At 41.0% G+C, this 14,087-nt stretch overlaps 1 protein-coding gene across 3 annotated transcripts; it reads right to left on the reverse strand.

Moving 5' to 3' along the window:
- Positions 1-6,469: 6,469 nt before the first annotated feature.
- Positions 6,470-13,380, reverse strand: proza (protein Z, vitamin K-dependent plasma glycoprotein a). Of its 3 annotated transcripts, none has more exons than XM_071473682.1 (9): positions 13,223-13,380; positions 11,296-11,435; positions 10,254-10,408; positions 10,106-10,130; positions 9,906-10,019; positions 9,667-9,801; positions 9,466-9,581; positions 9,203-9,320; positions 6,470-7,473 (listed from the first exon to the last, which is right to left on the reverse strand). In XM_071473682.1, exons 2-9 carry the CDS (start codon positions 11,372-11,374, stop codon positions 6,938-6,940), a joined length of 1,278 nt encoding a protein of 425 aa, XP_071329783.1. In that variant the 5' UTR covers positions 11,375-11,435; positions 13,223-13,380; the 3' UTR covers positions 6,470-6,937. The 3 variants fall into 3 exon arrangements, with proteins under 3 accessions (XP_071329783.1, XP_071329784.1, XP_071329785.1); XM_071473683.1 differs by having other exon boundaries at positions 12,680-13,378; XM_071473684.1 differs by lacking the exon at positions 13,223-13,380 and adding an exon at positions 12,845-13,205.
- Positions 13,381-14,087: the final 707 nt, after the last annotated feature.

Consider the following 14,087-nt stretch of genomic DNA (forward strand, 5'->3'; position numbering starts at 1 on the left):
AGTGTGCTGCTGGTCTAAAATATTATCAGACAATGGAGCTGAAAACAGCTCCTCTCCATCCACTCACAGAGCTTAGGTCTCATTTTATGGGACTGTGAATAATACAAGTGATTTAGAGGTGTCAATAAACCTTTTAACATTTGCCTGGTAATGATACCAAGCCAAATCCTGCTGCAACATGAGGGAGACACTGGGAACCAACGGCCAGTCACAGTCACATTTTACACAGCCACATTTTGTATAGGACTGCCCTCTCGTTGCCTTTTTAGTTTCCCCCTTTCACACGCTCACAGACACATAAATACATGCAAAGTGAGATGACATGTGGGCCCGGGGCAGTAAGGAGGCATATCATATGGAGTGGCAGCTGAGGATGTGAGACTAATCTGACAGGTGCAGGCTGGGAGAGTGACAGCATGGGAAGAGGAGGAGGAGGAGGAGGAGGAGGAGGGGTCACTGCTTGAAAACAGGACAAGTGAGGAGATTAATGGTTCTCTCACTTTATCAGCAGACTGATGAGTAGACTCATGTTATATCTCTTGCCTGTATTGCTAAAATGTAGCTGAGGTCCGAAGCTTAGCTTACCTTAATATTAAGAATAGAAACAGCTACAGCCTGGCTCTGTCCAAAGGTAGCAAAATCCACCAATCAGCATTTGTAGAGCTCATAAATTAACATTTTATATCTCTTATCTCTTTAATCTGTGCAAAAAACAGAATGTAAAAATGACACATTGTGATTTTGTTGGGGTTTATGTGCCAGACTCTTTCTTGGCAATCCTGGAGTCTGCACTGAGCCAATAAAGAGTCCAGCCAATAATCCACTGTAAAACCACAACTTGTCATTTTTACATTTCAGTTTTTGTACATGTTAAATAAAACAACATTTACCATGTTAATAAATTAGCTTTAGAGGTGCTATTAAGTAGGTTTTGTTACCTTTGGACAAAGGCAGGATTTCTGTTTCCCCCTGTTTCCACTCTTAATGCTAAGCTAAGCTAACGGGCTTCTGGCTTTATCAACATATTTATGGTATGGTTGTGAGAGCAATGTCGTTCTTCTCATCTAACTCAGCAAGAAAGCCAGAAAGCGTATGTCTCAAACTGTTAAACAATTCCTTTAATGTACACATATATTATACATACATGTACTTTACTGCCATCTTCACCTTGAGGCTGATCTCAAAGCAGCCAGTGGAGGACTCCTTCCTCAGTATTTATAGAGCGTGACAACATAGCGCAGGATCAGTATGATTATGTGTAGAGCTGAGTCGCTGACTAATATAGCTTTACAGACAGGCAACACACTGACTTTGGCTCTGTCTGGTGAGTTGTTGTTCTTCAATGAGGAGAGCATATGCTCTTAATGTGTCATGTGTTTACTGGAACAAGAACACCGCAGACACTGTCTGTCATGTTTCTGTTTGGTTTGTGAACTTCATTTTTTGCACTTTGTGTAAGGACTTTATTTCCTCTCTGTCTCTTTGTATCAGTGTTGATCTCCATTTTTCTCTTCATAATTTTGCAACCTCCACATGTTTTTTTTTCTGCTTATGTTCTTTCTTCCCTCTCTCTGATCCTTCCCTCATTACATGCTGCCCAGAGGTTGCCTCCTCTTGTTAAGACCCTGCTCGGTTCCACACAGTGAACCAAACAGTGACAGCAGGGTGGCTGACATACAGGCCACATGCTGCATCTGTTTCCAGAGACAAGCATCAGGATGGGAGCCTGTGACCTCACAGGATGTATTAACTATGACAGGATGCAGGTGTCCAAAATTAGCAGGAAGAGAGTCTAATTTTAAAGAGCCTTTTTTGTTTCCAGATACACATCCCATTTTAAACAGGGTGCAATTTTTCTTATAGAGCACAGGATGTAAAGTGTGATGGTCGTGTTGTTTCGTGAGGGGAAAAGGTCAGATTGAACAATTATTTTATACATAAATATCACAAATACTAACATGCATCACATCTGAATCAAATATTCATTTGTAGTCATCTGACAATACATGACAGTAGACAGTCCACATCACTTAAAGGGGCACTCCACCAATTTCAACATCACAATGAGACAGAAATAAAGGCAAACTTTTCATTTGTGTCATGTATGAATTTGAGCACTGGAATTTTTGTACAGTCCATGTTAATTTGCCCCCAACACCCAATGTACCAGCTGCAAAGATATTAGCTGTAAGCTAACTAGCTCAGCTCAGTTCTCTCTGTCATTTGCCTCAAGTCTTTCCCTTGTTTCCTCTCATCTCTGTATTTATGAAGATTCCTAAAGCCCAAAAAAGAAGCACAAATTTTCCTCACTCAAAGTGACACCCCTTGCATCAAAGCGTGCCACTGACCATGTGTGCTCAGTCTGAACACACCTTGAGAAAACAACTCCAGTGACCTCACTTGAGTGAATACATCTAAGGCTTGGAGATTGCAAATGTTTAATAGGAAGCCTGCTTTAGAAACAGGGCATGTGGAACTAGAATGATATGGGTGTTCACTCATAAACAGGGATTTTAACAAAAAATATCTCAGCTTCTGCTGCTTTAATTTCATCCATTATTCTTTAATTTGCTCTTGCAAGTCCCCCAACCTTATGGAGGTGCCTTTTAACAGACATACTTGTGTCATCTGTGTTTTTTATGCTTTTTAATGTGAATATTTAAATATTGGTTTATTTAACAGGCATGGTACACATTTAAAAACACGGTGCTGACAAGATCACTGAGGTTATGAAGGTAGTATGTTTAGTGAGATAATCCTGACCTCATCTGTTCACCATGGTGACTTAAACCCTCTGGCTGCTCAGAGTCCAGAAAACCTGCAGAGGTCATGACCTTCAAAGTAGCATAGCCCGCAGAAGGAAGGTTGATATTGAAGGTCATCTGAATGTGACCTTGTCAGGTCAATTTAAAACAACCTACATGTAGATTTGCATGTACTATATCTAGAGGAAAGAACAAATACACAGACACACTCAGAGTACATTTCTTACATACACACACACACACACGCACACACACACACACACACACACACACACACACACAAACACACACACAGAGGCCTTATCTAGCCTCTTCAAAGACTACCACATGGACCGTAGCTCACTTGTTTTCATTCAGTGAGCCTCAGAGACCTCTGTCAGCTCCTTGGGTTTCTCAATGGCTCTAAACGGGATTTAACTCTTGGAAGGTCAGGGTAAGGTCAGTGGAATAAAGGCAGCTCCAGGATTTACCTTCCTCCTCTATCAACCAGTTACCACATTCACATGGTGAAAGCAACATATTGTTTTTAAAGCTTGTCTCAAGGCTTTAAGGCCTGATTTTGGTCAGAGGTGAAGAAGGGATTCTGTTTTCATCAGCAGAGCAGAAATGTCACCTAAGATGGATAAAATGAAGGTGGATGTAAGACTCTGATTTACTAGCACTGTGTCTTTTAGTCCCAGTTGTTACTGTTTGTCTGTCTCACTTGGTGGGAAGTAACAACTATGGGATGGATTATCACAACGTTTGTGCAGACATTCATGATCTCCAGAGGATGAATCCTGTGAGCTTTGGTGATCCCCTGACCTTTCATCTAGTGCCTCCACAAGGTTAACATTTGTGGTTTTGTGTGAAATGGCTCAATAACTAGTGGATGGATGACGATTAATTACATTGCCATCATCTGGTCAACAATCAAATATCTCCAAAACAAATTTAATCCCCATCATCCTCAATTGTACTGTAGTAGCCTTGTAGCCTTGGAGTCAAACCAGATTAATACTGTAAATCAGCAACTTTTGTTGTATGTTCATGTTTGTAGTAGTTCATTAACAAGCGAAACCAGATACAAACAGTGTATAATTCATTTTAAATGAGCTGAATTGATAGTGGTAATATTGGATTTTATGTGTAACTTCATGTGTATGTGATTTTAAATGTAACTTCAAAAAAAGTTCACCATAAAGTCTTAGTGAGTAAAGTCTTAGGTACATAGGATCAGATAATGTTATCAATAGTGAGTCTGATACAGTGAGTTCAAGTGATGGACAGTGTGCGGGATTTTCTGGTTTCATTTTCATTTACATCGCTGGCACTCATATAACATGAATAAGGCGTTAGTGCTAATTAGCAAAATGTTAGCATGATAATATGCTAAAATAAATGCTTGTATTTTCATTGTGTGCATGTTAGCATGCTGACTCAAAGCACTGCTGTGCCTAAGCACGCCCTCACAGAGCTGCTAGCATGGTTTTAAACTCTTAGTCTTGCTAAAAAAACAATATCACAGTAAATTAGACTACAACTGAGTTATATTTAAGTCCACAGCCTGTCTCTCTCTTTCTCCTTCAGCCATTTCCCTGCTCAGGCCTTAACTTCTCGAGGTCCTATGTTACCTCCACCCTCCTGCACAATTACCTAACCAAGTGGAAGCTGCTCTGTCTGGCATGGGGCAGAGTTTGAGATAGGGTGGGGTAGAGTGGGGTTGAGGGGAGAAGCTTTGCCATCCTACCCGACTGCAGAGCCCCATGTATATGGAGTCCTGAAGGGAGAAAAGATTGGGGACATGGATTTTGGAAAGTGGGATTACTGGACAAGATCATAGGCATGCCTTCACAGATAGCAGAGTGCTCATTACATACATTCCCCAGTCAGATTTTAACTCAGTCAATCTGCCTACGACACTCAGACATACTGCTCACCCCCTGCGTGGAATCAGACACCACGCAGACAGATAATCCTTTCCAAAGTCTGTCATTTGCTGTCACACCCCTGATTCACAAGACACAAATAAGCATGAATGTACTATGCATGCATGCACAGCATGCATACACACACACACACACACACACACACACACACACACACACACACACACAGGGTAGGGAGGATTTGAGTTCACAGCATGCAACTGTTTTTTGGGTTTGGGAGAGTAAAGGATTATTGATTAAGTAGGGCAGTGGCCAGATGTACCAACACACTGTAGTAAAATTCAATGATAGCAACACTAATATTAACATTTGATTTGTGCAGAGTGAAAGCTTTGACATTGAGTGCTTTCACTTCCCTCCATCAGTAATGGCCTTGCTAATGTGTCTCTGAGACCATTTCATTCATGTCTAATAGACTGAAGGTCCATCAGTGTGTCCACACAATAAACAATTTCTCTTCTACGTCAACATCACAAATCCTAGGTCTCTTGGTCTGTCTCTGCTCCTCATCTATAGGCCACTTTCCATCTCTTCATCTCAGTCGTTTGCTTTCTCAGCCTGTCAAACGTCTCACTCTGCCTCCTTTTCCTGTCGCTGGTTATTTTTTCCCTCTCAGCATTCGTGTCATGTGCTTGTCTCCTGATTTGCTCAGATTTCACAGAAAAAAATGAAAGCCGTGCAGGGGTTGTTTGATATCTACGTGATACATTTAACAGCCTGAATTCAGCAGCTCAGTGTAGATGAAGCTTAAGTTTAGCTGAACCTTGCTTAGATCGTGTTTGTATACATGAGACTGAGCATATAAATGGAGCTGGCAGGACCAGAGAGCAGGAGCAGACTCAGGAAGGAAGGAGCTCCACTCAAATTAATCTCCACTGGACGACCAAGTAAAGGAGCAGAGCCATTTTTGGGAGCAAGGAGCCATCTCCTAGGTGAGTACCATGGCAACAACCAACGTGGGCCCCAGCTTTTAGAGCTGTCCTTTTCAAGCGCCCGATCAAAAGTGGCAGGCCAGGTTTTTTGTTATGTGGCGTCTCTTACTCTCTCTCTCTCTCATGCCCATTCTTCTGCCTGTCCTTTTCTCTCCCTGCATGACATGGTCCTGGCCTTGTTCACCAGGGAGGCTGTGAGAAAACTGCAGAGGGCGAGTGTGTGTGGGAAAATGTTGCCAGACAACACAGGGGTATGTGACAGTGTAGGACGAACTGGGTATATACCACTAGTTTACGTAGATCATCAAAGCTACATATTTTCGAGAGACTTCGAGACTTTGTTGCTTGTTAACCTAAAACGTGCATTCCCTTGTTTTTGACTGTAATTACACTTTTTTGCATTACTATTTTCATTCCTGTCTCTATTTTTAGCCATACTGGCGGCATGGCTCTAGGGATGACAATATCAGTTGGCCTCTGGGTTGGTTGGTCCACCACTTTTGTCCTGACTGAAACACACACACTGTTAGTCTTGTTTGCTCTACTTTTTTAAACCGTATATGCTTCATTTCTCTCTTTCAGTATTACTGGCATTATTTTACATAGTGTGGCAGCTGCTCCTTTCCTTTTATATCTTGTTAGTTTCATGCAGATGATGGTTGTGATAGATATGTTTGGGTGTAGTTTGGGGTTGTGGAAAACCATCGAAAGCAAGATGGCGTATCTCAAGCTTATCATGAAATGTCAAATTTTGAAATAAAATAGGATTCCTGCAAACAATTTTTTCCTTAGTATCTTCTAGAAATACTACATTATGCTTCATCCACAAACGACAGTACTTAAATCAGGTGTGATGTTGGGGTTTATTACATTCATAGAACAGTGATTACTAGGAATATTACAGTGTGCAGTAGTCACTGAAACAGTCATTAAAAATAACATCACTCAAAGGTTATTAAAAGGTCTGTCCACATCACAAAACACATGCTGAATAATTCACTTCCTGGCTTGGTCATATGGTTGGTGGATAAATACAGTAAGTGCTTCTCTGTTTATGTTAACAGAGAGCCACCTTGTGGTTAAATGAGGAAGTCCATAGAAAGAGATGGGCAGCAATCACCTAGACTGAGACTATATGTTGTTAGGATAGTTCTTCCATTCGGAGATGGGGATTATTAAAATACTAAAGGCAGAACAAAAAAAAAAGACTGAGCTAGAAGTGCACACATGGAAATAGTCATCTGGTTTATTATATATATTCACCTGCATTACCATAAATTTGTAGCCATCACGTTTACCATGACTACCCCATCTAACGGGAACCCATGAGAGGCTGCAGCCAGTTGAGGTAGCGTGACACTTTCTGGAAGATGTAGCCTTTGCTACACTCGGACCCTTGTGGCTGGCTCACCACCCCAGTGAGGAAGAACACCTCCCTGTACAGTGTAAGCAAGGGTGTGCCGGAGCCCATGGTGCAGTCGGCATTTGCCCGAGGAGCAGTGCAGCCCATTTTATTGGTTATCAGGTTGGGGTGAGTCTCCAGACACTGAGGCAGCTGGTTGTACACCAGGTGGTTAAGGGTGAGCGGGTCCTCCAAAACAGATCCCTGCTTGGGTTCTTTCCAGCCAGTGACCACGACAGGGAAGTCTCCTGTCATCAAGATGCTCTCGGCAAAGTCCCTTTCTGGCAGACAGGCAGCAATCACATCTTTCCTAAAGGTGATGCGGTCGCGGAGCTCAACCACAGCCAAGTCATTTTCAGGACGACCCTCCACATAGCGCGGGTGGATGTGGACTATTTTTACATACAGTGTCTGCTCTCCCTCTTCATAGCTTGTGCTGTGCTTGCCTGAGAAGGTGCAGGTAAGAGACAAGACATTCAGGATGATGGTGATTATAAAGCTAATGCACACATACTGACATACAGTATAGAGCTGCAATGATTAGTCAATATATTGTTTGTTATTTATTATTTGACGCTTTTTTTAACAGGCATTTTTCACAATCATTTTTCAGGGATAAAACAATTAATCAGTTGATAGAATAATAATCACTTTTTTTTTCATTTTTTTGGTCACTTTTTTCCAAATGTAGCCATTTTCCTTATAAATCCTCGTTGTGAACTGAACTAAAAATATCCTGTGAACCTAAAATACTCAAATGTTAAATTCCTCATGTGAATTTAACTTTCTTCGGACATGTGTTGGCTTCCATACAGTATGCAAACAGTTTTGTTATTTTTTTATGTGACATGATTTCAAATATAGTATTTAAATTCATTGGGTTTATTTTCACATGTGCATGTTTCTTCTCATGTTTTGACGTGCCATTACAAACTGCATGATAATTTCTACTTTACATCGTAAAATGTAATGTCAACAGAGAGAATATTTTGTGATGAAAATGGAAAATTTACAACAAATAAGACAGTTGTCCACTCCCAGTAACATCAGTACTGGTTGATTAACACAACCACATATATACAAATAGCTGCATGAGATACACTGGCATTGAAAGTCTCCTACACATTCTCTATTCATATATATGAATAAATATATATGAATAAATATGAATGCAGATATATGAATAGAGAATGTAATGTCCTTTACCTCCTCTTTAAAGGTATCTGGTGCAGAACCTAGGTTACTTACAAATATGTTTCTTCCCATGTATAATCTCAACATTGTACACAAATGCAGTTCTCAAATGAGAAATAAATGTCTATTTGAAAAATGTTAAAATATGTCCTTTGTGAGCTACAGTCCTTTCTTTAGGTATTTTTAATGTGCATGGTTGGTCATGATCTGCCCCTGGCAGTCACTTCATGCCTTTTTTTTTTTTTTTTTTTAATTACTTTGCTGATGTGTCTGTTGTTTTTACTTCCTGACCCCAGTGTGACTCCTGCCTCTTTTATTACCTGCATTGCCCTAACATGTTGCACCTGTGTCTTGTTTCCTCCTCTTCTTGTGTCTTTGGCGTCTGTGCTCCCCTCACTCCTTGGCCATATTCCAAACCAGTCCCTACACCCTCCCCCTTAGAGAGCATGACTCCATGTGGAGTCACATTCACGCCTGTGGAGGAACTCTTCATTACAAATACACCGGCAAGCTTTGGAACAGTCTTGCCTTTCTCCGTTGGAGGCAGGAAATAAATTGTTACCCAAAATATTTTAGAAACGATAAAGTTGTTTGGCAATAAACACACAGAACTCACAATTGTAGGTTTGTGGCATTACCTCCATCCCTGACTCAAAGCGATGCTTCGCCTCTCTTGGAGGGTGGCTTGTATTTGAAGTAAGACTGCACTGATGCAGACTTGGTGTTGGAGGGCTTTATAATTCCCAGTTAAGGGTCAGTGGCTTGTTCCTGACTTTACTTTAACATGCTTAGAAATTTGTTTTCTTTTGTTTTCTTTTCTTTTTGTCTTCTGAGTTTGTCCTGCACCTATACCAAGCTCCACACTATCCTCCTTGCTTTGGAAATGCAGAATTTTTCATGTTACATTAGTAAGTAATTGGCTAACTTTTACATTTGCATGTAATTGTGCAGTAGATGTGATATTGTGTTTTGTCTACTCACCAACGGCCACCTGGAAGGAGCTGTATTTGTTGGCGCACTGAGCTGAGGTCAAGACCAGGTTCTCCTTCAGAATGACTCCGCTGCAGAATCCTGCAGACTCTGAGCTTTTCAGAAGAGCCTGCAAACAACAACAAGAAGCTCATGAATATGTAACAAGATCCTGCATCACTTGCAATAAAAAATAGTTCACGATGGAAAAATATCACTGACACATAAAGCGGTAAATGTAATGTGTCACAGTGTATAAGTGTGTGTGTTCCTACCTGCCAGGGACACTCCGAAGAAGTACAGCGAAGTCCCTCAAAGTTGTTTCGGGTGTTTCTGGACTGTCTGTCATTCCACTGACTCAGACTGCTGACCTTACCACAGGGGTATCTGACTGAGAGAACAATGTAAATGGTTATGATTACTCTTCTCTCATTAGGTTATTTCTCCCTCTCTCCTAACCCTGAAAACAGACATACCTGCAGGCTCACACTTATTCCTATCCGTCTGGCTGAGCTTCCATCCACGGGCGCAGGAACACTGGTAGGATATGTAGCCTGGTTTACAGAACTGGGAGCAGCCCTTGTTCTTTTCCAGGGTGCACAGCGTGTTGTCTACACCGTGAAAACAGAGAGGGGAGGGTTGCAGCACTTATGCACCAGATGAAAAGTAAATTATGATGATGATCACATAGAGCTTGCTGGTATCTCCTCCTCACCTGTTTCACAGTGGACCCCTGTAAAACCTGACTTGCAGACGCAGTCATACCCTCCCACACTGTCTGAACACAGGGCTCCATTCTTGCAGGGCTTCTCTGCACACTGGTCTCCATCTAAACACAGAAAGCAAATCTGAGAAGATCTAATGCACTACTAATGACTGCACAGTGATGGGAAATCATTTTAACATAGCACTTACCAATGTAGACGGACCAGAAGATGTCCTGGAAGAGAAAATACGCAAGATAAGTGCACTTGAAGCAGCACAGTGGCTATCTCTGTCATTTACACAGTGCATTCATGAAACAGAGGCAGACACTAGGGGGTAATAAATAAGCAAGGCTCACCGTGCGATACGAGTCCTGGAAGAACCTTCTGGCCTCCTCGTAGGTGCACACCTTCTCCATGCAAGCCTGCTCCAAGCTGGAGGCCGGGTTACCACCACTGACGGCCCTCTTCTGACGGGAGATCACCGAGCTCGCCTGCTGCTTATCCAAAAACACTGCAGAAACAGTCAATGTCTCAGCTGGTTCACACACAACAGACTGAACTACAGACCATGGTGTGAACCTGTTTTCTGACACTGACTCAGTGTCAAGCAGAATTCAGCTGTGCGCCAGTAAACGGGCCTGAACCACAGCAAATCTCATGAGATGAACAATTATACTTTTACATGCTTGCTAAACAGTAGCATTGAAATTTTTTTGTACCATTGATTTTTTTTTTGTTTTTTTTTTTGGTCTTTGACCTTGAGATGGAACAGCTGTTTGGAACAATTGTTCTGCTCTCTTCTTTTCTCCAGAGACTCAGATTGAGATTTATTGGTTTACAGCTCTTAATCAGTTAGTTGATCAACAACAAAATAATCAGCAACCATTTTTATAATTTCCATTTATCATTTAAGTCATTTTCCAGGTTGCTAAATGTCATCATTTGCTGACTTTCTCTGCTTTACATCATTGTAAAATGAATGTATTCAGATTTTGGACTGCTAGTTAAACAAAACAAGAACTAAAAAGGACATTTTGATAGGCACTTTTAATTATTTTATGATATTATATAAACCAATAAATAAATCAATTAATCAAGAAAATAATTTGCAGATTGATAATGAAAATAATGAATATAATATACAGTATTCATCATGAAGATTTCAAGCAAAATTTAAAAATCACAACCTTTCCCTGCCTTGAAATAGGACAAAAAGAAATAAAACTTCAACCAAAAAACAAAACCAAATTATCTTGTTTGAGATTAAAGCTCATATTCAGCATGCTGCCATCTTGACCTCCTTAAATTCCTCGCTTCTTTTTCCTCTCTCTACAGCTCACGCTACATCATTGTTTTTGAACTCTGCAATCTCATCTGGCTCACAGCCAGCCCTCTCACCTGTCTGGGGGGTCTGAATGGCTGCCACAGCCCCCACCAGCAGGCACAGCAGCGCGGCAGATGTGGTGGAGGAGTCCATGGTGACACTGAAGTGTGACCCAGATCTGAGTTGTTGGTGGAGCAGGGATCAGTGTGTTCTCCTAGAAAAAGACAGTCAGATTTTAGACATGGTGATTTGTGAAAGAGGCTAAGAAACAAGTGAGTGTTATTTAATATCTTATAAGGTTGCAATATTAATAAAGTATGACCACACATGAAACACAAACAAATTACGACACTTATCTAAAAAGAAGGATCTTTGCTAGTTGTCAAAAAGAAATCAGTCTTTTAGCGCACTAAGTTGGTACAACACATAAAAATTTTACCGTTCTTCAATTGCTTTTGATTACGGCCATAACCCAGGTCTCTTTTGAAAGGTAACTCTTTATAGTTTACAAACAAAAAGATATATTGAGCCAAAGTTATAGAGGCATAAACGTGGTAGAAATGTAAGTTTTTTATTCTTCATCTGTTTTCTGGCATCAAAATGGGAATATACTGCCTTTACTATTTCAGCACCATTTTGGAGCCGCTGTCATAAGTTTGAACCAATGGCTCCTAAAATGCTTTGCACACATAGAATCAGGAGATCAGAGCTTTCAAAAAAAGTATAATTTGTAAAAGGTTGTGTGATAGCGCAGAAAAGATCAAAACACACCTAAAGTAGTGCTACCAAGGCCAAAGCGTCACACTAGTGGGATAGAGTATTTCATAAGGTTTAACGACATCCTCCATAATGACTGCATCAATCAGCAGAGACACTGGATACTATATAGATATTACTGTCTCCTAGACACTAATACAGATGCCAAGTGTCAAGAAAAAAGAGAAGGTCTATCACCATTTAAGGATTTCTTATTTGAGGAGAGCACTAGTATGTGTTACTTTTGTCGAGGTGATGGCCAAATTCTGATTTATTTGGCATTTCCCTGCATGATAAATGCTTTGATATATGATGCATGGCAATAAAATACAATATAAAGACAGTTACAACATGCAAACCAACATGGTAAATGAGCAGTAAAATAACATAAGTATTATACTACTATCCCTCCTCCACCATCACACTTTAATGGGCTCTACATTTAATTAAAATAATTAAATGCTACTAAATCATGGGTTCTACAGCCCATCAAGTCAAATAAATGTTTCTTGTGGATGTCCTGCAGTCCTTTTGAAGAGTAGGTCCAGTCCATTGAACTCCCTAATGAATCCAACAGCTAAAAACACAGTGTGGCGATGGAGCAGGATTTTTCACAATCTGGCAACCCATCTATAAAGATCTATAGAGCATTAGTTAATAACATAAATTGCAGCTATAAACTCTTCATAAATGGTGCCTTACCAGTAAGCGGTGCCCAAATGGAGGTAAATCCTGATTATTGTTGTTTCAGCTTTTAAATATGTTGAAGGAAATGATCCACTAGCTTTATCATGGGTGACTACGCAGTTTCTCTGTACATCACTGTTGCTCCAGTATCATTAGGCCTCACAGACTCTATTTGTTTACCTGATTGCAAACAAGTGGCTTGCTGCTGTGTTGTTTTTCGGCTGCCCCCGTTTACTAACTCTTAAATAACAACATCCCTGGGAGGCAGCTCAACGCAGTACAGTGTGTTTTCTCCGGGTTTAAAGGAAACTGCGCTCTCTGCCTGCGGAGCTTTAGCATTAGCTCATGTTGTGCTGCAAAACAAAGATGGAGCCATCAACAATAACATCTCCAGAAACACGGTGCTGAGTGTCCACGGGCCGCATGTGCAAAAACATTAAAATAATATCATCCAATCTGACACTGTTGTCAGGGCGGGTCGCCCCAGCGGACCAACACGGGTCTGTGTACCAATCCGAAATGACGACCACGCCAGCGGCAGTGATGCTCGGTACCTACCGCTCCGGACGGAACCACGGTACCGACACGGCCTACTCGCTTTCCTGGTCCCGAAACACGCCGCAGCCTCCTGCACGGATCCGGCTTGTCGATGATGGTCACACCGAAGCCTTCCCACCCACTGTGTCTCTGTTTACTGCCCCTGGTGTACTTACACAAGGTGAGCCGGCCGAGGGCGCTGCAGGACAGAGGACGGACTCTTACTGCGCAGCACAGTATGTTGGCCCGCTGGACCAGACACACAGGGACCAACAGGCCTGTTACCAAAACCCTACAAGACACATGAAAGGTGAGTTTATACAGCCACGGTGTAAAAGTAGTAAGAAAAAACCTCATGGACAGGAAACCAATTATAATCACATCAGGAATACTGGTGTGATTAAAATAATACTATACTGTAAATACATACATGCATAAATACATAAACAAATAATGCATAAATAAATACATAAAAATAAAATGTATATAATTTAGAACAGAACCAAATAAAAGTTGAAAAATAAAATAAAAGTAGATTTGAGCATGGAGAAAGAGAGCTGCAAACTTAAAATGAAGGTGAAACTTGGGTTTTACCTTTAAGGCGACTCAGACATTGACTGCAGTGTTTAATTTAAGCCCGTTTTGTTTTACTGTCAGGATATCATTATTGTATTCTTGCATCAGTGATTCTCAGGAAAGACAGGGAGAATATTTATTACACATAATGGTGCGGTATTTGGTGACTTTTCTTTTCTTATCAAGGACTCGACACCTTCACCTCTCAGGCCTAAACAATCTGAAAAGATAAAAACAATCTTTGTTTGAACTGCTCACAACCAGTATGAATGTGAAACTAGCTTCTTAATCTGTGACCTTTTTTTTGTGC

The sequence above is a fragment of the Trachinotus anak genome, unplaced genomic scaffold (genome assembly GCF_046630095.1).
Source record: "Trachinotus anak isolate AG129_WGS33_773 ecotype Australia unplaced genomic scaffold, CSIRO_AGI_Tana_v1 ptg000003l, whole genome shotgun sequence".
In the NCBI taxonomy this organism is placed as follows: domain Eukaryota; kingdom Metazoa; phylum Chordata; class Actinopteri; order Carangiformes; family Carangidae; genus Trachinotus; species Trachinotus anak.

Bases quoted from the DNA above. Each gene is read 5' to 3' on its own strand.
- proza (XM_071473682.1), bottom strand. From the start codon at position 11,374: ATGGACTCCTCCACCACATCTGCCGCGCTGCTGTGCCTGCTGGTGGGG. The intron at 9,582-9,666 runs GTATGTCTGTTT...TTGTTCTCTCAG, and splicing joins GAATAAGTGTGAGCCTGCAG to TCAGATACCCCTGTGGTAAG. The intron at 7,474-9,202 runs GTGAGTAGACAA...GCACCTTCTCAG, and splicing joins CTCCTTCCAGGTGGCCGTTG to GCAAGCACAGCACAAGCTAT.